Source organism: Hemicordylus capensis, chromosome 6 (assembly GCF_027244095.1).
Source record: "Hemicordylus capensis ecotype Gifberg chromosome 6, rHemCap1.1.pri, whole genome shotgun sequence".
Taxonomy (NCBI): domain Eukaryota; kingdom Metazoa; phylum Chordata; class Lepidosauria; order Squamata; family Cordylidae; genus Hemicordylus; species Hemicordylus capensis.
This window is the reverse complement of record NC_069662.1, coordinates 71,168,879-71,196,816: the sequence shown is the minus strand read 5'-3', so window position 1 is coordinate 71,196,816 and position 27,938 is coordinate 71,168,879. Positions and strand designations below refer to the sequence as shown.

Sequence of the window (27,938 nt, the reverse complement as noted above, 5' to 3'; positions counted from 1 at the left end):
ACTAAGGAAAACCAGTGTTTTTTCCTTAACTACAGAGCCTCTAATGAGCTCATTGATGGAAGGGCAGGTGGAAGGCAGGTTTCACAAATATATAATTACAGGGTTCCTTATTCTCCCTTTAGGAGTTAAATGAGTAGTTGAATCCTGACCTCAGATGTTTATGGTTCAGTAAAGGGAGAGGGCTCAAATACTGCACTGTAGTCCACATTCTTGAATTCATTTCTACCCCACTGAAATCAAAAGCAATGTATCAGGGTTAGGACTAAAGCCTAAAGGTAGAGGAGAATTGGTCTTGTGGTAGCAAGCATGACTTGTCCCCTTAGCTAAGCAGGGCCTACCCTGGTTGCATTTGAAAGGGAGACTAAAAGTGTGATCACTGCAAGATATTCCCTTTAGGGGATGGAGCCACTCTGGGAAGAGCAGAAGGTGCCCATGTAAATGTTTATCTTTTATTCTGAAGGATATATGTTTGTACATGAATGCAATGTACAGCCTTGCCCCTCCCTCCTCTCAGATCCCTTCTCCTGCCCATTACTTTGGCTTCTCGAATGCCAAGATGCTCAACCATCCAAAGATCTCCTGCTCCCTCAGATAACTCCTCCCTTTCTCCCCCTTATGCCTGGAACTGCCTCCTAGAACACCTGCACAATGCCTCCTCCCTCACTTCTTTCAAAACTCTTAAGAGCCACCTTTTCCATGAAGGCTTTGGCACGACTCCTTAGCCCCTTTCTGTACTATAACTAAGCTTAAATACAGGTAACTGAAACAATCACATAAATATTCTCCTCCTTACCCCTCCATCCATTTTCTTTGCTTTCCTCTGTTGTCTCCCTATGTCACTATCTAGAATAGCAAGGCGGGACCTGTCATTTTTTGTAAAACACCATGTACACGCATGGCACTATGCAAATAATAAAAGATTCTTTTTAGATTAAGTGTTAGGCAACTAGATTAAATGGAGAGCTAATCTATAGATGAGCACAGAATGACCTCCTTCCCCTCTCATAACACTCCAGACCATCTTGTGATAGGGGAAGAAAGTGCAAGTAGGATGTGGGAAGAAAGTCTGGGTTTATGGTTTTTCTCTCTCCCTCTTGAAATTCTCTGTAGGAGGGCTGGTTCGCTGGGATTAAAAGGCTCCTTTTAGTCAGTAGGGCATAAGATAGTGGTGGACAGTTTGATTACCTGCAGGCTGGATTGGACCCACAGATTACTGGTTGCTTGTGCAATGCATGTCAGATACAAAGTATAGATCTTCCAATTTCCATATTAAGCCAGCACTACCTTATAAAACTAAAAGATAAGAATGGTCAAAGAAGAGTTTTTGACATTAAGAAACATTACAGAGGCCGGAAGCCCAATGCTGTATGATCTTTTTTTCCCCTTGAGAACTACATAAAGACTCAGAGAGGGGCCTTAGAGTGGGAAGGACATACAATACAGGATCTTTATATTGTTTACCTTGGACAAATTTTCTTGTTTCAATTTCTGCAAGGCGGCAAACTGTGTCTCTAGCTTTCTACACCTGCCAGGATTATCTTCCATTTTGCAAGTACCTCAGGGAAAAAAAGGTTTAAATATAAGATTGTTCTGTAAGACACATTAAGTACAGCAGTGTTACAAGTTTCCCATCTCGATATTTGGCTGCTTTCTCTTTTAAAAAATACAAAACCCCAGTTCTTAATTCACATAGGACTGTTTTAAATGTTCTCTGTACTGGTATGGTTGTCCTGAAAAGCAAAGCAAAATAATCTCCCCATTACTCCAGTTTTCAATCAAAAGCCTTGATTTAGTGCAAATGAAAAACCAAAAGCTAAATTTGAGGAGTTTACTATGATGAGAATGTTCTGCAAATGTCACCAAATGTTACCAGAAAACTACTGGTAACTAACCAGAAAGTGAAACAGCTAACCTCAAAACTAAAACCAAAATCAAAACAGGATCATGTACTAGTTTTAGGTACTTGATTATAATTAACAGAAGAGGGGAAAGAAGAACATGTCTCAGGAAGATTGGCAGGTATAGCTAAAGGAAGGAGAACTGGGATGGTATCCATGAGGAGGAATCACATATTAAAGAGTGAAAAGGGGTCTCTCTTACTATGGCAACAGAAAGTCCCCACCCAGATCCCTTCAAGGTTTTGCAAGTTCCATTTGTCTGAACAATCTGACATGATGTCACTGTGTGCTTCTGACCAGTTCCTCCTTCCTCTTTTGCTACTCATGTCTTTAACAAATGTGGAGGGAAAGATCATCTAAAGAAGTCCTCTGAGCCTCTTGCAAATGCTACCTTTCACAGATAATATTCACAAGCATTCTTCGATAATGTGCTTCGGTAATGTGCCTCAAAGGAGGGAAGGTTTATACCTCAACCTCAGACTCTAGAGGATACGAGAAATTAAATGAGGGTTGCATCTACCAGCACCTATCAGCCATAACTGAACACAGCCTCCTGAACCATTGCTGGGGACAAAAAGCAGGACTGTTGCCTTCATGCTGTGATTGTGGGCTTACTGGAAGCATCTGGTTAGCCACTGTTAGAAACAGGATGATGGATTAGATGGACCCTTGGTCTGACCCAATAAAGATATTCTTCTGTTCTCAATGGCAACTTCAGATCAGCAACACATACACAAACCTTTCCTCTTTTTTTGCAGTCTGCCATGCCATGCCCAGTTCATCTCACAGCATCTTGTGAGATGCAAATTAAACCTCTGAGCTTATAATGCAATATCATCACACGATGACATCATAATGCATACTGAAGACAGCGTTGTCTATCCAACAAGTCATAATCTTATATGCCCAATATATGCTATGGACATGGTCAGCATTTAAGACTGCTATATAGCCTAGACGTTTACGGTAGCTGTCCACTTTAGCATGAACCAACCCCACAACTGAAGATAGTGAACAGCAGCAGCAACAGAGAGAAAGCTGAAAATTCAAAACCAACATACGACTTAAATTGTGAAATTCAACAGCAGGGTCCCTTTTAGTTGATCCAGTTACTCCTAGAGGATTCCTTAAGTCCCATTCACACTTTGCAATGAGATTTAGGACTGATTCATCATCTTCATCCATCACTGAGCACTTCCTTGACATGGAGTTAATATACTCAGCCCTTGGCTGGATGCATCTGTAGCAAAAAATCATTGTATCAGTCAACCTGTTTTAATTCAATCTGTTTGGTAGTAGCAAAACATCTTTAAAAAACTAAAGATATAGGGAAAGAGTTGATTATTCTTAATTAATGCACTTGATGAGATACAATGTTGGTTTGCTAGGGCTGTGTGTCATGATCCTATGTTGGATCTAATCAGACAACAGCAAAGTGCCTCTATTGTGTCAGAATTATTGTGTGGGATTTACTGTAGGAGTTGTTGGGTTTATAATTGGCCTTATGAGCTGCTGGATTCAGACTAAGCCACAATTCTGGAACATCTTCAGTAATGTAACTATAATGCTAACATAGTGGGAAAGTGATACCAAATGACTGAGGATACCTGTCCTTGTCAGGCACTGCTGTAGGAGCCAGGCTAGCTAAAAAGCTCATGAACCTCTTTATCATGAGGGCTAAACACCAAAACCCTTTGCTAGAATCCAAAGAGCCCTTGAGCACAGGCAAATGCTTCCAAATGCTTGGCTAGAGTCTCTTTCCAGTTACAGCTCATGTCAGAGGTGGTTCTACTCACTTGCCTGAGATTAGGAAGCAATCTGTTGGCTAGCACGGGGTGAGATGCTGCTTGTAGGAAGTGGATCTCAGAAGTTCCACTGCACATATATCTCTTCCCATAGAGTCCTTGGGATTCTAGAGCAGAGTTTTTCAAATTCAAAACACAGGGCTTCAATTTGATACACTGTAGTGTGGCCGCTTCAGTTCAGAGATGATACTAAGTCATGGTTTCAGCTTCCAAACACAATACAGAGATGCTCATCTTCTTTCTTATTCCATTTGTTCAGCATACAGATAACAAAGTTCATAACTTCACTTAAAATACTGTGGAGGCAGAGTAATGGCCATAACTACAGCTTGTCAATTCAAACCTAATGGTAAAACACAGTTTCTGCAAACTGTTGTCTGCAAACCAGATTCAAACCATGGCTTGACTTTCTGGTTTGGCAGCCCTTCATAAACCATAGTTTGGCAGTTTTTGAGGAGAGACCTGGCAAAGCCAGTTTATGGCAAATATTATCTTAGGCAATTAGTCTGTGAGCACTTAAAAAAAAAAAAAAGAATACAGTGATTACTAGGAGCCAGCATGGGTTTGTCAAGAACAAGTCATGCCAGATTAAACTTATCTCAAATTTCAATAGTTACTAGCTCACTAGATCATGAGAAAGTTGTAGATATAGAGGCGATTCTCACGATTGCCAGGGATGGGATGGGAAGGTGCAGGGGAAAGGCCGCTCTTAATCTACCTTCCCTCTAGACAACCAAACCGTCCATCGTTGGCATGCCTTCCATGCACCTACATGGGCAGCCTTGCTCTGTGCAGCTCCTTGAGGCACAGAGCAGGGCAGAGGGATCCAGGGCTGGATCCTGGTACATGCATTGCATTAGAGATTCCCCTATCAGATAGGTGCTCTATACACTATACCCAGTAGCCATGGTAAGTGTGCAAGCTGGGCTCCTTAAGAGGGTTAGGCAGGGTGGCAGTGGAGGGATCCGTGAGGATCCCATTGCTTCTCATGACCGGTTTAACCCCAGCTAGGCTGCCCCAGGCAGGGTTAGGCTGGTCAAGAGAACAGCCTCATAGTGTGTTTTGATTTCAGCCAAACATCTGACCAAGTCTCCCATAATGTCTTTGTTGACAAGATGGCAAAATGTGATAGATGCTGGTTGATGGAGTCACAGTTGGTTGAACAACCATACCCAACACATACTCATTAATGGCTCCACGTCATCCTACAGGAAGATATTAATCAAGTGGAGTGCCACAAGGGCCTGGTGTTGTTCAACGTTTATATAAACAGGGATTCACATAAGTGGTACTCAGGTACTCATGAATACCGCAAATCTGTAAAAGAGAGAGAGAGAGCCCCCAAAATGTTCAGAAAATGGTCAAATGACCTTACTGCATCCAATTCTGGGCTGCACATTTTAAAAAGAATTTAATAAACTGAAACAGGTTCAAAGGAGGGCATCAAATATGGTGAAGGATTCAGAAACCAAGTCTTATGAGAAACAGTTGAAGGAGCCAAGTGTGCTTAGCCAGGAGAAGAGAAGACTAAGGAGAGATAGGATGTTGTCTTCAAATGTCTTGAAGGGCTGACACTGGAAGAAGGAGCAGACTTATTCTCTGCTCCTGAGGGCAAGACTAGAGCCAAAGGGTTGAGGTTTCAAGGAAGCAGATTCAGGCTAGACATTAGGAAGAATCTCCTAACTGTAAGAGTTGTTCAGTGGAGTGGTCCGTCTCACGCAGTAGTGGGCTCTCCTTTGCTACAAGTTTCAAATTGAGACTGGGTGCTAGAGCAATTCCCTGCTCTGAGCACAACTCTGGACTAGAAGATCTCCAAGGTTCCTTCCAACTCTAAAACTCTATGGTTCTATACATAACCCTGAACAGTGTTAAACATACAGGCAACTCGAGAGGCATGATCCAGTCTTTCAAATGTACAAGGCCAACTACTGGGAGATCCAAAGACAGAGCTGCATGCAACATAGGATACGATGCTGCAGTCAGAAAATGAGACCACAAAAGCCCCATTTTGTCTTCCAAATACAGCTCATCGCATCGTTAACAAACTCCTTTCTGAGGAGTGGCTTTTTGAGTAGCACGGGATGTGACAGGAGCACAAATTCCTGACATGGAGCCCACTGGACTCCAGCCAGTATTTTCAAACACTTTGAACCCTTATTATTTTCCTACCTTCCCGTTTCAGTCCCTTTTGGTATAACTGAAGAATTCTTTAATTCATAAGCATGATCTGTGGTGAAATGCAAAAGAGATGCTTTCCGCTCACTGTCTCTCACAGGACGATTATCTTTAAAAAGAAAAATTCCACAATAAATTAGTGTCAAAACAGTATTTGGAAAATTCCTGAATACTGTACATATTTTATTTTTACACCCTAATTTGGTTCCATAAGGGACACCAGGAAACAAAGTTAAAGTAAGCCCAACTCAATCAATAAAACAATACAAAAAACAAACAAACCAAGATTTAAACATAGGGGAATGTTTTTGCTGTCATTTATTTTAACCAATGTTTTAATTTCTTTGTCGCCATTTATCTGTTTTAACTAATGTTTTTACTTTTCTGTTTTTGTTGTAAACCACTCAGACATAAATTTTGGGCAGTATAAAAATAAGTTAAATAAGTAAGTAAGTAGGGGGAGGAATCATCGGTTGGTTGGGTTGTTATTTGTATTGTTTTATTGTATTGGATTGTTATTTGTAACAACCCAACTGTTTTATTGTACTGGGTAGTTTGTTGTAGTGGGTTGTTATTGTAGTGGGTTGTTATATTGATTGTATGGTCATTTTGAACCAGCTGAAGTTTCTGAACACTTCTCAGAAGGCAGCCTCATTTAAACATGGAAGCTGCCATATACTGAATCAGACCATTGGTCTATCTAGCTCAGTATTGTCTTCACAGACTGGCAGCAGCTTCTTCAAGGTTGTAGGCAGGAATCTCTCTCAGCCCTATCTTGGAGAAGCCAGGGAGGGAACTTGGAACCTTCTGCTCTTCCCAGAGCAGCTTCATACCCTAAGGGGAATATCTTACAGTGCTCACACATCAAGTCTCCCATTCATATGCAGCCAGGGTAGACCCTGTTTAGCTAGGGGGACAAGTCATACTTGCTACCACAAGATCAGCTCTCCTCTCCTAAGAATGGACTGAAGTCATCTAACCTGGATGGGACCAAGGTATGAGCAAGAGTAGACAGATCTGTTCTTCTCCAAGAAGGAATACAGCTGGTGAACTCACCACAGCTGTGCAAAAACACCCCTGGTTACAATCACTATTATTTCATCCAGGAGCAAAGCTGGATTAAATAACAGATGTCCAAGCTGATTCTTTGGTTCTTCGAGGAGAGTGCTACCCCTTCCAAAATAGACTATAACTCTAATACCAGACTGGTTTTCCTACTGACCAGAAGCATCTCTCTCTTGCTTAGATTAAGTCTCAGCTCATTAGCTGACATCTGATTTCAAGCACTGGTTCAAGACCCCTCCTGCTTTCCAGGAATGTGCTGAAAAGGAACATAATGAGAACACTATACAGTATCCCAAATCACCTCTCCCAGTAGTTTCATGGAGAACAGTGGGTGGGGGCAGGGACAAGATGCCATTTTTATAAGCATTAAGTCTCTCATAAGCCAATGGTCACAGGTTTGAGAAGTAGTCTCCAAGCATCACTTTCTGGGTCCTACTAAACAGGACCCGAGCCATGACAACATGGTGAGGCGGTTGCCACGATCAGTGGGAGCCGCCTGGGAAGGGTTAGCGGAGAGAGCGGGCTTAGCCCGCTCTTCTCACAGACGACCGAGCAGTCTGCTCCAGGTGGCCGAAGTGGCCGCCCACACAACTGCCAGCTCCGTTACGGAGCTGGCAGGGGCTAGGAGGATCGGGGGCCGCACGGCCCTTGGAATCTCCAGCATGCCCTGCACAAGCGCGCAGGGCATGCTGGCTAGACCCCCGAGCCTGGAGGCTGCTTTTCAGCTCCCTGGTCGGAGTCTACTTGTGAGTTGCCACAGCGCAGAGCCGCACCGCAGCAACTCACTATCAGAAAGCCTGGGTTAGCGGAGCGCTCGCTCTGCTAACCCAGACTTAGGGGAGGGCTACTTAAGCGGGTGACCCGCTTCAACTGAACCGGACTCAGCTGCGAGCCCGGTGAGTCTCATCCACTGATTGTCAGAATAGCTTCAGTATCTCCTAAAGTCCATCCCAGCTAGACAGCCCAGAAGGATATCATGGTGGATATCACAGTCATGGGGCCACCACCAAAACACCTCATCCAAGTCCCTGCCAATCAAATCTGAGCTAATGGTGGATCAGAGAGCAGGGTCTCTACAGCAGAGCTTAAAAGCTGGGCAGGTTGATATGGGAGAAGGCAATCTTGGTTCCAGGTAATAAAGGGCTTTAAAACAACAGCACTTTGTTGGGCCCTGAAGCATATTGTAGCCAATATAACTGAAGCAAATAAATTTTATATATTTCTGCCAAGTTGACTTAACTAGCAGCCTTGTAGTGACATTCTGGATCAACTGAAGCTTCCAACCTATCTTCAAAGATAAACCCCAGTGCAGTGCATTACATTAGTCAGATTTGGATGCAACTAGTGTACAGGTAACTCCAGCCAAATCAATTTCTGCAGAGAGGGATACAGCTGGCACATCAGCTGAAATTGGTAAATGGCCCTCCTGACCATCTGGGTATCCAGAGACAGTGCCAGGTCCAAAGGCTCAACTTCAGAAAAACGCACTCCTGTGCTACATCTGCAACTGCAGAAGAAACTTTAGGACAGGACTTGATCTCTTGCCTTAGAAGTGTGATTTTCCTGAGCTCAAGAGAAGCAGCAATTGCAGAAGGAAGCCAGGGGACTATTTCTGAGCAACTAGTTGCAATGTTGCCAAGAACTGAATAAGTCAGTGTATGTGTACAGTATCCTGTCAAGAGAAACTCAATTAAAATTAAAAAAATATTTTATGTACATAGTCACCACGTATAGCCGTGTGTGTATGTTATCTACAGATCTAATGAAATTACATTTGCAGAAAATACTAAAATACAGCTGCCAAAAAGAACAGAGCTCCCTTTCATATACCAACTATTACTGTGAAATCGTACAGAGTTGTTTTATGGGCAAGGTCTGGCTCTTTAATCATCTGCAATCAGACTTTGTCAACTGAAGTCTTTCCCTTCCCTCCTTGTTTTCCAATCTCTGACAGTCAAGTTACATTAGCCTCTTTTAAGTTAATGGTAGAACTCTCAGGGACTTTGATAGGAATGCAACAATCAATACACCTCCTTCCTCACCCCCCACCCACCCGCAACTCAAAGTTGTTTTATGAATGTTCACATTCACAACATAGAAAGCCAACCTCAAATTCTTGACCTTTAATTTTTTTTTTTTTTTACATTGTTCCGCCTGCAAGAAAAAAGGAAGCAGGTTCTACACTAAGAGTCACCAGCCATCAAGGTTGTCTCTTACCACTTGGAGTTCAATTGCTCCTTCTCAACCAGCTCCATTCCATTTCATAGTTGGTGGTTGCCAAATCCACCTTCAATTGACAAAAGTGCCCGATTGGTTAAAAAACACTGAAGCACTTGTGAGATAGGACAAGAGAAGTCAGTGAATAAGAGGCTGAGAAACAGGAATGGCCCCTTTGAGAATGCACAAAAGAATTTTGTACAAAAGAACTGCCTTGGGATTGTTTTAATGAAAGGCAGTATACAAGTTTAATAATCAATCAATAAATCTGGTTACAGTTTAAGAACACCCCTCTAAAGAACCAAAAATGGTACAGACTGATTGGATGGGAGGTCTTATCTAGGGCTCTGCCTTGGGCCAATGCTGGTTATTCTCTCATTGTGCTAATGATGCAGAGGGTGATTGGTAATTGTTATCAGCTTGTTGCACTGGGATTGAGAGATCGAGCATCCCCTGCTAACTAGGCTTAAGAGGCACCTTTCAAAGGGATTATTCTCTTATTTTTAGCAGTCGGAGAGCAACTGGCCCTACTTAACCCCTGCACAGCATTTCTCCAGTGGTTGTTCCTGGTGTCTCCCCATAGGATCCAATGGGGGTTTGGGGGAAAGATTAAAAATTTGCTTTAAATTGCCCACTTGCCCATTTCTTTTGTGGGATGGGTGGTAGGTAGCACCCATCATGCTGTATCACCCAACCCACTTTAGTGTTCCTATGAGCTACCCATGGGGAACAATGAGCTGTTTCCAGTTTTCCCATTGTTCGCTGTGGCTGGAACAAGCTGCACTCACAGACACCAGTTTTGCATTCCAATTTGCAATGCATTTTGCAACCCTGCCTGAAAAACACTGCAGAAGCACACAGCAAAAGGGAATCTTTCCCTCCCAACACAGAACACACATTTCAAACACAGTCCAAAAATGGCAAAAAAAGAATCACTGACCCAGAATCCACTGCCAGCCACAGCGCCTGAGCTGCAGTAGCATCACTGGCAAAAGCTGATGCGGCCTAAGGAGGTAGACAAGATCTTGGGCAGTGTGCGGGTAACTTTGTGTGCTCTAGACCCTTGCTTAACATCTACATGAAACCACCAGGAGAGGTCATCTGGGGACTTGGACCGGGTTGTCAGCAATATGCAGATGACACTCAGCTTTATATCTCCTTATCACCTGATCCTAGGGAGGCAGTAGATGACCTGAAACAAGGGCTGGAGGAGGGCTAGTAAGGCAAGATTGAATCCAGAGAAAATGGAGGTGCTGTTGGTCAGTAGGAGAGCCAATTGGGATGAAGGGATTAAACTGGTTCTGGATGGGGTTGCACTCCCCTTGAAAGAGCAAGAGCACATCTTGGGAGTACTGCTGGACCCGACGCTGCTTTTGGATGCTCAGGTGGAGGCGGTAGTCAGAGGTGCTTTTGCACAGCTTCAGCTAGTGCACCAGCTGCATCTCTTTCTCAAGAATGCAGATCTGCCCACAGTTACCCACTGTTACCCACTCCAATTTCACAATTGGATTACGGTAATGTGCTCTACATGGAGCTGCCCTTGGAGAATATTTGGAAACTGCAGCTAGTGCAAAATGTGGCAACTCAGCTTTTATCCAGAGCTGCCTGTTGGGATCGTATTACACCCATTTTTAGAGCTGCACTGGCTACCAGATTGTTTCTGGATCCAATTCAAAGTGCTAGTTTTGACCTTTAAAGCACATGAGCCCTGGATACCTGAAGGACCGCCTGCTCCCAAGGGTTTCTGCCCACTTGACAACATCATTAGAGAGGGTTTTGCTCTGTGTGCCAATGGTGAGAAAGGCTCAGCTGTCAAGCACACGGGATAGGGCCTGCTTAGTCATTGCCCCAAGGGTTTGGTATGCTCTCCCAGCTGGCATCTGCTCCTCAACCTCCATCAGTTTTTAGAAAACAAGTAACATAGCTCTTCACCGAGGCATTTATATGAGGTACAGATTTTACCACTGCTGCTCTGCGTGTTACTGTTTTATACAGTATTTTAAACTTTTAAATAGATATTATATTTATATTTAATATCTACACTTTTTGTATTTTAATTGTATTTTAATTGTGCACTGTTTTATTACAGTATATTGTAAACCACTTTGGGATTATTTTAATGAAAAATAGTATAGAAATCAAACTCCCTCAAACTCACACTCACACAATTATGACTCCTTACATTCCTAGCATTGCCACAGCAGCACCCTTAGCAGCAAGCATAGGCATACTGTATGTTTAATTAGAGCAACTTCAAACACATTTTTACGGAGCACCTTGCAATACAGATTGCAGAGCATACCAGAGTACTGAGTTATTCTCAAGGTCAGACACAGAGCTCAACACAGCAATTACCAAGAAATATCACACACACACACACACACACCTGCCAATGTCCATTTCTCACCACAACACTATCTCACAAACAAAATAAACCATGACTCAAGGAAGATAAGCACCCAAGTTCTGCCTTTGTCAATCTAAGATCCAGCAAAACCAGATAGTTATAGCAGCAATAACACAGCATATTTTACTTGGTGCTGAGAAAACCACAAATTCAAACCTTCCTTGATTCCATCCTGATGTATCCTCTTCAAAAGAGGCACACCATAAGGGCTCTCTCTGCCTCCCAGTCCCTTTTTTGTTTTGAAACTCCATCCTTTTGTGTTCCCCCTCCTCTCTCCTCCCAGCCAATGGGGAGACAGTTGCCCATGACAGGTTGATTTGTATGATAACAAGCCAACCAAGAAGCAAGGAGATCACAAGCCAGTCAGAAGACATTACCAGAAAACCAATCTGCAAGGAGGAGAAAGGCCTCCAAAATGGTGCTCGAAATGTTGAAATATTTCCATCGGAACAGGGTTGTTTTGTTTCGAGCTCGACACAACGGAAACAGCCTGTTTCAAGTTGAAATGTTTTGCACATCCCTTCTCAGGTGAGTGTTAATATATGGGTTTTCAAACATGCTTGCCATGTTCACACTCAGAAGCTATCAAGACATTGTCCTATGTGTAATACTGTAATTTCTACAGGGACACTTGTTATGAATTAATAGTGCCCCTCCTAGCAAATTACCCTGGCCACCTGGATGAATTTTATGTTAGATATTTTAACTGACAGCGATGACAAAAACTTAGCAGTCATGGGATAAGGGGACAAGTACATGTGCAGATTGCTAGCTGGTTGAAGGTCAGGAAACAGAGGGTAGGGATAAATGGAGAGTTTTCACAATGGAGGGAAGTAAGAGGTGGGGTCCCCCAGGGATCTGTACTCTGACCAGTGCTTTTAAATTTATTCATAAATGATGTAGAAGTAGGGGTAAGCAGCAAGGTGGTCAGATTTGCAGATGATACCAAACTCTTTCGGGTAGTGAAATCCAAAACAGATTGTGAGGAGCTCCAAAAGGACTTTTCCAAACTGGGTGAGTGAGCGACAAAATGGCAAATGCGGTTCAATGTTGGCAAGTGTAAAGTGATGCACATTGGGACGAAAACCCCCTACTTCACATATACACTGATGGGATCTGAGCTGTCGGTGATTGACCAGGAGAGGGATCTTGGGATTGTGGTGGACAGCTCATTGAAAGTGTCGACTCAATGTGCGGCAGCTGTGAAAAAGGCCAATTCCATGCTAGGGATCATTAGGAAGGGGGTTGAAAATAAAACTGCTAATCTTATAATGCCCTTATGCAAATCTATGGTGCGGCCACACTTGGGAGTACTGTGTACAATTCTGGTCACATCTAAAGAAGCATATTGTAGAACTGGAAAAGGTGCAGAAGAGGGCAACCAAGATGATCAGGGGCCTAGAGCACCTCTCTTATGGGGCTAGCCTACAACACCTGGGGCTATTTATTTTAGAAAAAAGGTGACTGCGGAGAGACATGATAGAGGTCTATAAAATCATGCATGGTGTGGAGAAATTGGATAGACAGAAATTCTTCTCCCTCTCACATAACACTAGAACCAGGGGTCATCCTATGAAATTGATTGCCAGGAAGTTTAGGACCAACAAATGGAAGTATTTTTTCACACAACGTATAATCAGCTTGTGGAATTCTCTGCCACAAGATGTGGTCACAGCCAATAACCTTGATGGCTTTAAGAGGGGTTTGGATAACTTCATGGAGGAGAGATCTATTAATGGCCACCTCCAGCCTCAGAGGCAAGATTCTTCTGAATACCAGTTGCAGGGAAATAACAGCAAGAGAGACGGCATACTCTCAACTACTGCCTGTAGGCTCCCAGTGGCATCTGGTGGGCTACTTTGTGAAACAGGATGCTGGACTAGATGGGCCTTGGGCGTTATCCAGCAGGGCTGTTCTTATGTACCTATCCAGTTGCTACGTTCTGTCTTGTTGCCATTAGAATTTGAAGTAAGAGTGTATCTGTATAGTTAGATTTAATAAGGTTTACAAATACCTGGATTAGTTTATTATTACTATTTGAGTTGTACAGGTGGACCTCCTTATTTGTGGATTCATTATCTGTGGTTTCGCATATTGGCAGCTGGGAAAATGACACCTGGCCTCAGCATAAGCTGGGGTGGAGGCAACCTCGCGTATCCATGGGTCGGGGGTGGCTGGAAATGACTGTGGAGGTCATTTCCAGCCACCATTTGAGGAACTGTAGCCACAAAATAGCTCCTGTAAAAACACCCCCCCACACACGATTTTTGGCCATTTCCTGCCAATTTGGAGACACGCATGAGCAGCAGAACAAGGTAAGAAGCTTCTTCCCCCTCACACCGCTGCTGATTTTCAGCCAAAAATGGCCGATTGGGAACGAAACCCCCGCAATCCCTTAGGGATCCAGCCGCAGAAAGGAACATTGGGTCTTACCTGTGAAGGGTCCTTTTTCACCGTAATCAGAGCCCATCCTTTAGCTAGGGTATTTCCTTCATGCTATCAGAATCGACAGGAAGTTATCACAGCAGAGTTTTCCTGGAGGCTAGGTTGATCGCTAATCCCCAGTTCCAACTGTCATGCTGAAGGACGCTGTGAAAAACTACTAGAGAGAGAGAGCTCTGTTTTGAGGTTAGCTTAGCCAAAAAAGGAATGATCTTTTCTAAGGTTGGAAATGGATTAGATTAGCCCTTGACCATCCACGTGAGCGGTAATATCTACTAATATTTACTAACCATTGTCACACCAACGCCTCTATATAGTACACATATATACACACGAACTAGCCCCGGTGATCATAGTTTCAGTGTCGGCCCCAACTATGGTTATTATCATCCAATATTAAGTTTGCTTCCGCAGGTCGGGGCGGATGGGCTCCGATTACGGTGAAAAAGGACCCTTCACAGGTAAGACCCAATGTTCCTTTTTCCACCGTAATCGGAGCCCATCCTTTAGCTAGGGACATACCTAAGCCGGATGAACAGTAAGGAATGCCTGGGTGGGTCGCGGAAGTGTGCTAGACAACTTGCTGAGGGACAGTTTGTTCGAAGGCCGCCTGCTCCCCATGGAAGGCTGAGATCTTGTAGAGTTTTATGCCAAGGATACTCAATCTAGATAGAGAGGTCACATGACCAGGGAGACTGCTCCTGGAATGAGGGCAACTGGGACAAATGCCCATTAGATGTTTTCTGTGTAGCCAATCTGGACCCAAGGTGGCGAGCTGTCCCAGGAATCAGACAAGCAGAGTCGATTTTACTGAGAGGAATTTAACTAAGAACTTTAAGCGTGCAAATTCCAATAAGAATTTTAGTGCCTCACTGTTTCATGGAAATGGAAGATTCATATTAGACGGTGGGTCCTCAGTTCATCTCTCAAAAAATTTGGATTTCTATACTGAAATGCTTGATATTCCCGAAGAGATTGTCCATTTGGGCAATAATACTACAATTAAAGCAAGGAAGAGAGGCGAAGGAATTTTGTGTTGCAATTCCTAGGATGGATCAATTAATGAGTTTTTTGTATATCCCTGACTTCTCAGGCTCCTTGCTTTCAACATCCAAGCTAGAGAAAACAAGGCTTTGAGCTGTATATTAGAAATGGACAATGCGTTGTTACCCAGAATGGATAAGTTTGCCTTGTAGGCTCTGAATGCAAAGGCCTGTACCGTGTGCAGAAGCAACCTGTATCAAAGACAGCCAAAGAAAGACCAGCCTGGTTCAACACTGAGGCATACCAGTCCAATGAAGTGAACCTCGCTAAGTCGTGCTTGCATGAAAACTGCTAGCAACTGCTCGAGTAACTCCAGGACTACGTGCCATGGCAAGCAACAAATCTGGATGGAAGCCAAAGATCCTGCGCACAGACAATGGAGAAGAGTTTATGCCCAGCGCCACCCCACGGTTCCTGAGAGAACATGGAATCGTGCATCAAACCACGGTAGCTTACAATCTGTCCCAAATGGAGTCTCAGAAGAAAAAACAGAAGCCTCCTGGACCTGATAAGATGCATGCTTGCTGACGCACACTTCCCACAGGAAACTCTGGGGGGAAGGCATCATGACTGCTACATACATACAAAACAGAATGCACACAAAGCCTATAGGCACAACACCATATGAACTTTGGCATGGTCATAAGCCATCCATGTCATAAGCCGTCCATGATACATTTGTGTGTCTTTGGAAGCATGGCTCACTCATACACCCCAAAGGAGAAAAGGACTAAGTTAGCGGCTAGGACCACAACAGGGATTTTTGTAGGCTCTCAGCACAATCCAGAGGCTATAGAATTCTGGCTCCTGACACCAACCGGATAGCCAGAGGCAGATTGGTGTCTTCTGATGAGAATGAAAGAGCTCTTTCTTCAGCGAAGCCAGCAGCCAGACCAAAAAACCCTGACGACTGGATTATGCTTCCTGATCTCGGCAGAATTGAGGAGGAGGAGACAGCAGATCCAGATCCAACCATTCACCTCACAAGAACGGCGGAACAGCCAGAACCCTCATCCTGGGAGGAAGTATTCCAGCTATCACAACCAGAAGTCCAGAATTGGAAACAAGCTGCAACTGAAGAGCTTGAGGCTCTACAGAGAAAAAATAAAAAACCTGGACTCTTACTAAGTTACCTCAAGGGAGAAAAGTTATAGGTTGAAAATGGGTCCTCAAACTCAAACACGATGCTGATGGTGAGATTCGGTGCTACAAAGTCAGATCAGTAGCAAAAAGATATTTGTTGGGAAAATGGAGAAGCTTAAGATGAAACCTTTGCACCAGTGGTTAAACATACCACAGTAAGGACTCTGTTAAGTATTGCTGCTAGCAAAGGAATGCATGTTGTTGAACACCTAGCCATAACACCTAGCCGTAAAACTGCATTCTTGCCTGGCAAACAAGAAGAGGACATTTACATGCAACAACCACCAGGTTTCTTGGGGAAAGGCAAAGAGGACTATGTATGCAAACTGCAAAGGAGTATTTACGGTTTATGACAGGCTGCCAGAGCATGGAACATAAAACTAAATGATATGCTACTTCACGCAAACTTCAAAAGAAGTGACGCGGATCCCTACCTGTACACGACATTCATAGATGGCAATGGAGTTACATTTTTGGCGTATCCTGATGATTTGATTCTTGCCTATGAGAATCCAGAAGATATTAAGGGAATAAAGCATCATCTGAACAGAGATGTGGAAGTCAAGCAACCTGGCAACGTTGCACAGCACATGGGCATTCAAGTACAAAGAGAGAAAGATGGAAGTTTCCTCATCACCCAAGAACAGAAAACTTAAAGACTTAATAAACCTGCTATGGCTGGAAGACGTGAATCCCTCCAACTCCAATGGAAGTGAACTACATAAAGCAAGAAGCTCAAACTGAGCCACTTGACCACCACTGATATCGTGAAGCATTGGGTAAGCTTTATACATTAGTATGCTCACTAGGCCAGATATTAGTACAGCAGTTGGCTTACTTTTCAGACAAAACTGCGGAACCAACAGTCAAGGACTGGAATGCAATTTTAGTACAGCAGTAGGCTTACTTTTCAGAAAAAACTGCATCACCAACAGTCAAGGACGGGAATGCAATTAAGAGAATTGTTAGGCACCTAAAGGGTACTGCACACCTTGAGCTCAAGCTACCAGCTAACAGTTTAACCAAAAACTAGAAGGGTATGTAGATGCAGACAGGGGTGGAGACCTAACAGAAAGGAAATCCACCAGTGGTCACATAATTTTCTATGGAGATGGAGCCATAAGCCGGTCAAGCACCAAGCAAGACTTAACAGCCTCATCGACTAATGAAGCAGAATATGTATCAGCTGCACAGGGCAATCACGAGATACAATGGCTGTGTCAACTACTGAGAGATCTAGTTATGGGTGTACCACAGCCCATACCAGTGTCTGAAGCCAACCAAAGTTGCATTCAACTCTCCAGACAAGCAGACGTATATTGAAGTGAAGTATCATTTAGTGAGAAATCTGCAAAAGGATGGACTAATCCGGCTGATCTACTGCCCAACAGATGAAATGCTTGCAGATCTACTCACTAAGCCACTACCAAGACCTTGCTTCGAAAAGCTGAGAGAGAAAAAGAATCTAGTGAACTGATCCACGAGACATTGAGAGGGGGTGTTAGAAGTGAAGGGCTTTGCACTGTCTCTTGTCTCCGTAACATAGGAGGACAGACTAGTGAGTCAGAGGGCTAGAGGGTCAAGACATTGGTGATCCCTTCTCTACTGCTCTGACACTATCCCTATGGAATGTAGGTTGCCGATCACAGGGACACTTCCTCCTTCCTCTCTCTCTTCTCTTCCTGTTCCTCTACCTTGCAACATGGAAGTAAGCTCTTTTCCCTGCACCATGTGTGCAGAGATGCAGAATCCATCTGCATCCAGCCAGCAGATCCCACTCCTCACTTTCCTATCTAGAATGAAGTTCTCTAATAAATGCCTTATATATTGATTTGAAACTATGAACTGGCTCCAAGTTACTTTACTCTCAGCATACACGCATGCCCAACTAAGTCTGCTGTGTTGGGTTCTCTACCCAAGCAGGTTAAACTTGCTGCCTGCCTGAGGGAGTAGACTCTCCCTCCTCAGTCCCAGAAGAGGAGTGGTCCGGGGTGTCTGGCCTCCCGGGAGGTGGGGGATACCTCAGGGTGGCCCCTTGGTCCCTGCGGGGTTGGGGATAGGGGATTGGGATTGTTGGCACTATAGGTGGGAGCTTTCTAGATGGTTTCTTTGGAGAGGCACCCTCAGTCTCTGAGGAGGGTGTTGAGGGAGAACGGTATCGCCTCCTCTTTCTGATTTTCAGAACGGCCTCAAGGAGTCATACCTATGCCCCACTCCAACTGGGGGTGGGGACGTCCCCGCTTCCAAAGCCAGGGCAGGGAAAGGTGTTTTAAAACTCCCTGGCTATTGAACCCCTCAGCCCTGCGGCCACCTCCTCTGATATGGGTGGTTCCGCACCTCCCTGAACAGGGGATTACTCACGCGTAACAGCGAGTTGGGCCCCTGGGCATCCGCAGGTGAGGCTTCTGTGGCGGCAGCCGTTGTGGTTCCTTCCATGGCTCCCTTGCCCTGGTTTTCCACAGGCGCGTTCACGGGCGGTATCGTGGCGCCCGTCGCTGCTTCCGCCGCCTTCCCCAGCTGGTCCGCTCCCTGGTGGTCTAGTAGCCTTGGGGAAGTAATCTGCCGGGGCTGCCGCTGCTTGCAGACTGCCCGCAAATGCAGGCGTTCGCTCACTTCGCGACCGGGGGCTTTGTAATTTTCCGGCGGCTTCCAGCAGCCTTCAGCTGCTCCGCCGCCCCCCGCTCTCGTTTCTTTGCCTTTGGGGCTTTTTTGGTCTTTTTTCTCTGCATGGCCTCGGCCCCCGTAGAAAGGGTGGCACTTTGCGCTATACTCTGTTGCCCCGCGCTGGAAAACGCCCCCGTTGTAAGGGTGGCGCTTGCGGTCGTTGTCTCCCCTTCCAACGTTGAAGTCATGACGGCGGCGGCCCCCATAGAAAGGGTGGCACTTTGAGCTATGCTCTGTTGCCCCGCACTCCAAACCGCTCCCGTTGTAAGGGTGGCGCTTGAGGTTCTTGTCTCCCCTTCCAACATTGAAGTCTGATGGCAGCGGCGGCGGCATGAGTGCGCTCCATTGCTGAGTTTAGGAAGATAAGATTGGGGAGGAGCAGAAGATTCAAAGTTGAGAGGGAAAGAAGCTTAGCAGCTGCTGAAGAAAGACAGAATGGTTGGGAGAGCTTAGACTGAAAGAGAGAGACTGAAAACGACCCAGCAGGTATCGACCAAAGAAAGAAACAAAGAGAACAAAGAAACTAAAGAAGTAAAGTTTGGAGAGCTCTCTCTCTGCTGCCGATCCTGAAGGCAACAGGAAAGGAACCGGGGATTAGCGATCAACCTAGCCTCCAGGAAAACTCTGCTGTGATAACTTCCTGTTGATTCTGAGAGCATGAAGGAAATACCCTAGCTAACGGATGGGCTCCGATTACGGTGGAAAATGGAATTCCTGCGAATATCAAGGTCCACCTGTATGTATATATATTTCTGGTCAGTGACCGTAAATAAACAAAACTGAACTGAACACTCGGGTGGGGGCGGCATGCTTAAAGAAAATAACTGTGAAGAAGCTATGAGGGGGCCTAATCACTTTTTTATATCATACAGCAATGTATTGCCTTGACCCCTTTGCACAGGATTGACTACAAATGTAAACCAACCAAGTCACTGAATAAAAAATTCTTCAGATCACAAAATGTTTGGACTATATATTGGTACAGCTGTGCCATGTTACAAGATTACCATCCTAGAGACCAGGGTTCCAGTTTAGTCTGGCCTTGTGCCTCATTTCTGGCTGCCCTGGGACTATGGAATGCACTCCCTATTGAGATACGATCCTTCCCATCTCTGACAATTTAAAAAAAAAATTTAAAAAACCATCTTTTTACTCAGGCTTTTTCAGCTTCTTATAATGTATAGGTTTTTAATTCTGTGATTGATTTTTAAATTGTTAGTTTTTAATTGTTTTTATGTGTTTTTAACTGTTTTATCATTGTGAACCACCCAGAGACACAAGAGTTGGGGAAGTATAAAAGTGTAATTAATAAAATAATAAATAAATAATTTCCCTTAACCTATCCACAAAATTGCACAGCTATCCTACTTACCCAGTTGTCTGAGATTAGGGAGCATGTGCACAACAAAAAGACGATAATCTGATTCATTTTTAACAACAGGATTTAGTCTAAGGTCTACATCCTTGAGTGTCATCAAGCTGTGGAGTCGAAACACTTCCGATAGTGAGGAAATGCAATTGAAGTAGAGATTGAGTTTTTCTAAGCACGTGAGATGCTGAAGACCCTGTAAACAAATAAAAGGTTAGAAAGGAATTGTCTGCTTACTCCCACACTTTACAACTCCATTCAGCTGTGTTTAATCTGAATAGGATACATTGGACAACTGCTACCAGGCCTGGCTCCAGGTTTGAAAGGGTCCTCAGCAAAATACTCTTTCAGACTTGAGTAACCTTCAAAGCTTTCCTTTGTATTATTGCAGGTTAGGGGGAGTTGGTGTGTTCTGGGGTGGCAACAGCTCTCTTGCTGTCACCTCCAGGCATCCTTCTCCCACTTATCAACAAATGAGAGCTTTCTCCAGAAGTTCCTGTGATAATACAGGGACCTCTGAGGGAAAACTCCCATTTGTGGATGGGATGGAAAAGAGGCGGCAAGAGCACAGGGACTGGCAGTTGGGACTGGGCCCAACTGTCTGAGGATGCCAAGCTCTTGTCGCTGGTACTGTAACGCTTACGTCTGCATGCCTGACCACAGTGGTAGGGTGAGCAAGTAAGCCAACTAAGGCCACTGTGGTCAGGCATGGGGATGTAAGTATTACACACATCATCATTGGGATCCAACCTCTTTGGGACACTCCAGTTCATACCTCTTTGACCCATGACTACAACCTTAGACAGGGTGGGTGGCTAAGAGTGCTTTTTGCCAATTCTCTGGTTTAACCAACATATCCTTTTAGATTCAGGTTAAATGACTGTCACTTACATTCTTATGATCCCAAAGGCATACTACAATGTAATGCATTCTGCAAGGCTGCCCTTCAAGATTTCTAGAGATGTCACTCAGGGCAGAGTACAACAATCTGCCCCCTTGAGAGAGAAAGTGGGTCACTGCAAGACCATTACACCAGGCATAACTGGCTTTCTCTATTGCAGTGGTCGGCAACTGATCACATGTGAGGCATATCCAGCCCACAAAGGCTACCACATGATCCAATTCTCACTTTAGCTCTTCATTTAGTAAGCCTCCTCACAGCTGACTTCAGGAAGAGGAATAAGAAACAATCAAACTGTGCCATCCACATATCTTCTTCAATATTTCTTTCCCTGCAAGGACAGCTAGTAAACAGGTCAGAATCTTTTAGCCTCTACCAGGTAAGTTAACACTAGTGGCCACATAGGGAAGAGAAGCCTCTGTGCTTTACCATAAATTGGTAACTAGATTTTGAGGGCACAATGGGATTAAGGATAACAGAACATATGAAGCTACCTTATACTGAATAAGTATAATTGATTCCTCTTGCCCAGTATGCCCAACTTGTAGCAGTGTTTCCCCCAGTCCTGTATTCCAAGATCCTTTAATTAGAGATGCTGGAGATTGAATCTAGACTTCTACGTTCAAAGCACATGCTTTATCAGTGAACTGTGGCCATTCCACATAGAGTTTTAATGTCTTGGGTGGGTTCTATCCTTTTACACATTATAATTTATTTAAAATATTTATTTTATTTAAAACATTTCTACACTGACCAAAACATGCATCTCTGGGCACGTTAAATCAATTAACAATTAAAATAATTTTAAAAATGGAAAACATTAAAAACCCAATATTAAAAATATTAAAACTATAAATCTAATTAAAAGCCTGGGTGAATAAATGTTTCTTCAGTGCCTTTTTAAATGTTGCCAGAGATGGGGAGGCTCTTATTTCAACAGGGACTGCATTCCAAAGCCCAGGGGCAGCAATGGAGAAGGCCCGTTCCCAAGTAGCTGCCAGACGAGCTGGCGGCAACCGCAGATAGGTGGTGGGACTCATGGGGCTTAACAGGCAGTGGGGCTTAACAGGCAGTGGGGCTCATGGCAAAGAAGATGTTCTCTTAAATACCCAAGGCCTAAACTGTTTAGGGCTTTATAGGTAATAACCAGCACCTTGTATTTTGCCCAGAAACGTATCAGCAGCCAGTGTAGTTCCTTCAACACAGGAGTAATATGGTCTCTCTTAGATGACCAAGAGACCAACCTGGCTGCCATATTTTGAACCAACTGCAGTTTCTGAAATACGTACAAAGGCAGCCCCACATTAGGGATGTGCATGAACCTGTTCGGTGTTCTGTTCCTAGAAGGCCAGTTTGAACGTGGGGGCAGGAACACATTTAAGGAAGAGGGAGGGTGCACTTACCCCCTCCCCCGACGTGTTTTCCCCACTGGCACTACCTTGAAAACCGGACCAGAGGGGCGGCAGAATACCTCCCTGCTGCCCCATCCCCTCTTCGGTCTGGAAGTGACTGGAAGTAACGTGTGCGCATGCGCACATTGGTGCTTGCACATGAGCAAGCATGATGTGCATGCACACGCTACTTCTGGACCAAAGAGGGGACAGGGTGGCAGGGAGGTACTCTGCCGCCCCGCCGGTCTGGTTTTCAAGGGAGTGCCGGTGGGGAAAACATGGGGGGGGGAGTGCACCCTCTCCCATCCTTAACGGTGTTTCCCCCAACCTTCAAACCACCTCCCATCAGTTCCATGCACGTCCCTACCCCACACAGAGCACACTGCAGTAATCCAGCCTAGAGGTTACCAGCATATGTACCACCGTTCTGAGGTCGTTCATCTCAAGAAAAGGACGCAGCTGTTAGATTTGATATTTATTATGAGAATTCTAATTTTTAAAAGGAAAGCATTTAGGATAACCACTCCTAAAGAGCAAGCCAGGACCACTGTTTTTCTTCTTCTAAGCACTACCTAATGTAACCAATGTTTATTGGAAAACATTCAAAAATTGAAGATATCTTACCTCCAGGACAGTCAATGCATTGCGTGAAAGATCAAGAGACTTTAGATTAATAAAATGTTTCAGGGAGTTTCCTAAGTGAGTAATCTTCTCATGATAAGTTCCAGGAAGAGATAATGACCGGACATCCGCTAGAATGAAAATATTTGTAAGTTTAATACAACAAATTAACCTACACATACACGCAAGTTAAGTGTTCACCTAAACTATGTGCTAGGACACCTAGTATGCCAGAAGAAAATCAATCAACTAGTGGGGCACCATTGTGGTATAGATCAAATGGAGTTTGATGGGGTTGCCAGAACAGCTCTATTAGACAGTGACACAAAAAGCACCCCTCTATGCAATTGGAACGATGGGCTCAGTCTCCATTTTTGATACCTCGAGTTCATGGGATCATGAACTCTTCACCTGCTCATATTTGGCAAAGACTCACAGTGGGTCATTTGGCATGAGCAAAATATGGGACAAGGGTGACTCCTCTCTAAATCAACCTCTCTTACTTTGTAGCTAAGAGTTAGCAACCTCTTTCCATTTTAACTGATGAATAATTCTGTGCACACTCCTTAATCTACAAAAATCAGACCTACAGGTTACATTAGCTGTTTTATACGGAGCTAGATAAGTCCATCTAGTTCAGTATTGTCTACACTGACTGGTAGTGGCCATTCTGGGATAGGGATATTTCCCCAGCCCTACGTGGAGATGCCAGCGATTGAACCAGGGACCTTCTGCATGCAAAGCAGATGGTCTTCCACTGAGCTATGGGCCTCCTTCAGGTACAGCCTCCCACCCTCCTGGCAACAGAGTGCCCCAGGGTGGGACTTGCACTCTAGACTGTCAGCACAGCAGTTAGAATTGCTAGCCAACAGTCACAGATAAACTCAATAAAAGATAAATAAAAGATTCTTACTTTGGTAATACCTAAACTGTGTGCTGGAGCAAGCTAATATGTCACCAGAAATAAACCATAAATATAATTAATAGGTCCTGTAAGCCTGAAGTATCCATCAAGAGAGGAGGCTGCTCACTGCATCTTTGTATGAATTACTGCTTTGGCCTCCACTCCTTTCAGTCAGCTATACTAGGAGTGGGCAAGGCTCCCCAGTCTCTGTAAGGATTATCAAACCAGAACACTGAAGCACTCCCAAAACTAAGAAGCAGCAAAATTGTCCATTCTCACAGGAGGCTTCCTGCTGAGTCTCTGCATGCATCACAACTCTGATTTTGCCTCCTTCCAGTCAAAAGGCATGTCCAGAATAGGAAGTCACACAAAAAGAACGTGTGAATCAGGGAATGGGCTCCTTTGAGGAATATGTGCAAACAATTCTTATTGCCACATACTTAAAAGAAAAGCTTTTTAGGTGCAAGAACGAAGCATGCCTCCAGTTTTAATTCAGAAGAAAAACAAAGTGTGCTTTAGCAATCAAAAGTCTGGGAAATACTAGGCTCATTCACATGTCATGTTCAACACTCATACAAGTGTACAGATCTGTACTCTGTATAGCCTATTAAAGGATGCTTTGAGATTAACCTGCTGTATTCCATATGTCTCTGTTCCCAAACGGAGTAGCACTTTTCTGCCTTTGGGGGTGGGGGCACAATACTGTACAACGCTACGCTGGCCAGTGAATGCCGTGGCTGGGCCTCAAAGCCACCCCACCCCAGCTGATCCCTTTTGTGATGGTGGAATTATGTCACCTAGAGTGATGGTGGAATTATGTCACTCATTCATATCACCCACACACCTGCAATGCTTATGCAACCACATTTAACAGAGTAGTTGCACAAGTGATGTATCTCACAAAATGCTGAGTGCAGTTCTCATCACAGGTGTGCAAGTTCACGGGGTAATATCCACTCCACCACAACAAGTATATAGATGTATCTGCAAACCAGGAAGTCTTGCCTCTGCTATGATGAACTCTCTGTGGGACCATGGGTAAGCCACTCTCAACCTCAACTCACAACTGAGGGGGCTTCCCCCATATGGGGATAAAGGTGCTCTTACCCCTGGACTTCAGAGCCGAAGTCCAGGGCCTGACAGCCCCTGGAACCCCCAAATCCTCTTTAGTCTGTCCTGGGTGCTTTGGTTGCCCAGTGGAGCATAATTATGCTTAATCTGCAAGGGAGGGGGGCCAGAGCCTCCAAAGGCCTTTAGGATAAGACTCCAAAATTACCTAGGTGCATCCCTGTATGGAGATAACATATTTGCAGGGTTATTTCAAAGATGGCAAGATAGTGTGCATAAAGTACTGTGCAGTACCATATGAGATACTATTAAGCCTAATCGTCAGCAAAGCCCCCAAATCACCCCGTGACTTTTCCTAGAGGTTAACACGATGGCACTAAGCTGAAAGATGGACGTCAGGCTAGCGGCAAGTTACCGGCGAGAATTGACTTGCATGTTACCTCACTTTTGGGAGCGAGCGTCATCTTCAACTAGCAAACGAGCACAACGGCGCTAGTCCCCAAGCGGAGAGGCTAAAATTGCTTCCCCGCCCCCAAGCGGTCTCCTTGGGCTCGGTGGGCGGAGGAGCCCCGCTCCTTCCAAGCGCCACCCCGTCTGTCCCGGCGGCAAAAAAAGAGGGAAGCGGCCCGCCAGTCAGGTAATTTCTCCCTGCCTCCCCGATTGGTCCGCGCGCCTCCCGTTTCAAGCCCCGACTCAACCGCGCGTCTTTGCAGCCCGACTAACGGCTTGAACAGCCGGCCTCGGAATAAGGCTTAAAAGGTGCAGCCGCGCCTTCCTCCTTTCCCTGCCCCGCCCCGCTTCTTTCCCCTTCGCCAGCAGCCAGTCGGTCACCGAGATTCTGGTGCTGCAGGTTGACTCGCTCTCGAACATCTTCTTCCGTCAGCGGCGCCCCGTCCGCAGCCATCGGTTCAAATAGTGCGCGTGCGCGGCGCCCTACTTTAGACACCAAGTTTGAGAAAAACCCGTCGAGGAGACGGTTGTGATGGGGAAGGTAATGCTACTGCTGCGGCTTTCTCGCACAAACAGAGTGCGCGTGCGCCGAAGCCCGCTACTCTCAGTAGCCCAGATAAGCCAATCAGAATCTTCCTGGGGCTGAGCCGTCCAGAAGAAATGCTGTCACTCAGTTTTGGAAGCCTCTCCACTCGCGTTTGTAGTTGCTAGGCAATGGGCGTGCCGCCTACTTAGAGGTCGCTCGGCCAGGGCTTGTAAACAGTCAGTCTGCTTCTCGGTAGCTGATCTCCATGTCGTTCAGGGCCAGAAATTAGAGCGAGAATGAAACTGGACCAGAGAGTAAAATTACTGCTCCAATATTTACTCTCTCTTTGGTCAATGACTGTAAATAAAATTACATTACATTACACTGCTCCAATATTAATATGCATGTGCTAATTTAGATTAACAACTGTACATTAAATATACCCTCATTGCCTCATGTATTTAACCAAATCAGTACAGGGTTCGATTCAGCCACAGTCGTGCACTTTTCATCCTATATATGCACACTCATCAGGGAGTAAGTCCCATTGAATTCAGTGGTATCTTAAACAGCTTGGGGCCAACATATCTTAAGGACAATCGACCCCAAAATGAAAATGCCTTTCCCTTGTAGTCAACTGAAAAGGCCCACCTGCACGCCCTGCTGCTGGTCTAACAAGGAAAAGCTTTTTCCGTGGCCATACTTAAGACTGGAATGTTCAGCCCTGTTAGTTGCATAGATAGCCAGGGGTGTTGGAGGCTTGTCAGTGGCCCAGGGATGGGCTGATGCCCACACCCGGCCAACTGCTGCCCAAATGCCTGCCTATCAGACACAGGTCAATGTAGAGGGAGTGGCCAGCACCTGGAAGGGAAGACTTTTAATCTTCTTAAAACTTAACAAGCAGAATTTATTCAAGCAGGCATTTTGCCTGACTATGATGTGACTTTCTTCTGGAAATGTTTTTGATTTTTTTAAACCGTTGTGCCTGGTTTTTATCCATTGTATTTGGTCGTGATCAGGTATGTTGTACCCGATTTTCTTGTAAACTACCTTAAATGCCCAGTTTTTGTGTGTGGAAAAGCAGCATATACATTTCATAAACAATCTTCTGAGAAAACATGCATAAGATTGGGCTGCATGTCCCATTGAATTCAATATCAGAAATGCTTCCCACACTTCTGCTTGGTTGAGACTCAACTCAAGATAGAAAGGATGGAGTGCCTGGCAAGATGCCCCCATTGTCCAAGTGCTTGCAGCAAAAGCAAGTTGTAAGCAAGCACAATTTGTGACATTGCTCAACATCATTACTGATCTGTTAACTCCATTTGCCCAGCTTTGTGAAGCTTTGTGAAGCTTGACCCTTAGCTTTGGTCTTAAACCAGCAGATCTTTTTACAACAAATAGAACATAAGTTCATGTGAACAATGGGGTCTTTTAAAATAAGTTATAGTAGCTGGTGAAATTTATGGATTTGAGTCTATAGCTGTAGCAGCAGTTGCTGCTGCTACTACTTATATACTGCTTTTCAACATACATTCCAAAAGCAGTTCACACAGAAAAATAATAAGATGGTTCCCTGTCCCAAAAAGGCTCACAATCTAAACAGAAATATAAGGCAGACACCAGCATCAGCCACTGGAGGGATGCCGTGCTGAGGTTGAATAGGGCCAGTTGCTCTCCCTGCTAAAAGTAAGAGAATCACCATGTTAAAAGGTGCCTTTTGCTCTGTTAGCTGTGGCAGGCATTTGGGAGCTACACAAACCATGGACAGCTCCAAGAAGAAGGAGATTGGCTAGCTCTGTCCAAAAGAGTTGGAAGAGTTGGAAGACTACTCTGTGAAGAGCAGAC

General features: G+C 44.7%; 1 protein-coding gene across 7 annotated transcripts in view; it reads right to left on the bottom strand.

Annotated features, from left to right (window-relative positions):
* Positions 1–26,126, bottom strand: part of CEP72 (centrosomal protein 72) — an 80,645-nt gene extending 54,519 nt beyond the window's left edge. For 3 of the 7 annotated variants that reach the window (XM_053261381.1, XM_053261383.1, XM_053261388.1), the window contains exons 1-6: positions 25,946–26,126; positions 23,146–23,273; positions 20,233–20,425; positions 5,873–5,987; positions 2,960–3,138; positions 1,462–1,556 (exon numbers count right to left, since the gene is read on the bottom strand). In XM_053261381.1, the coding sequence (XP_053117356.1) occupies positions 1,462–1,556; positions 2,960–3,138; positions 5,873–5,987; positions 20,233–20,425; positions 23,146–23,273; positions 25,946–26,018 (783 nt within the window). In that variant the 5' untranslated portion in view covers positions 26,019–26,126. The other 4 variants (XM_053261382.1, XM_053261384.1, XM_053261385.1 and 1 more) reach the window with 4 other exon arrangements.
* Between the last annotated feature and the right edge of the window lie 1,812 nt (positions 26,127–27,938).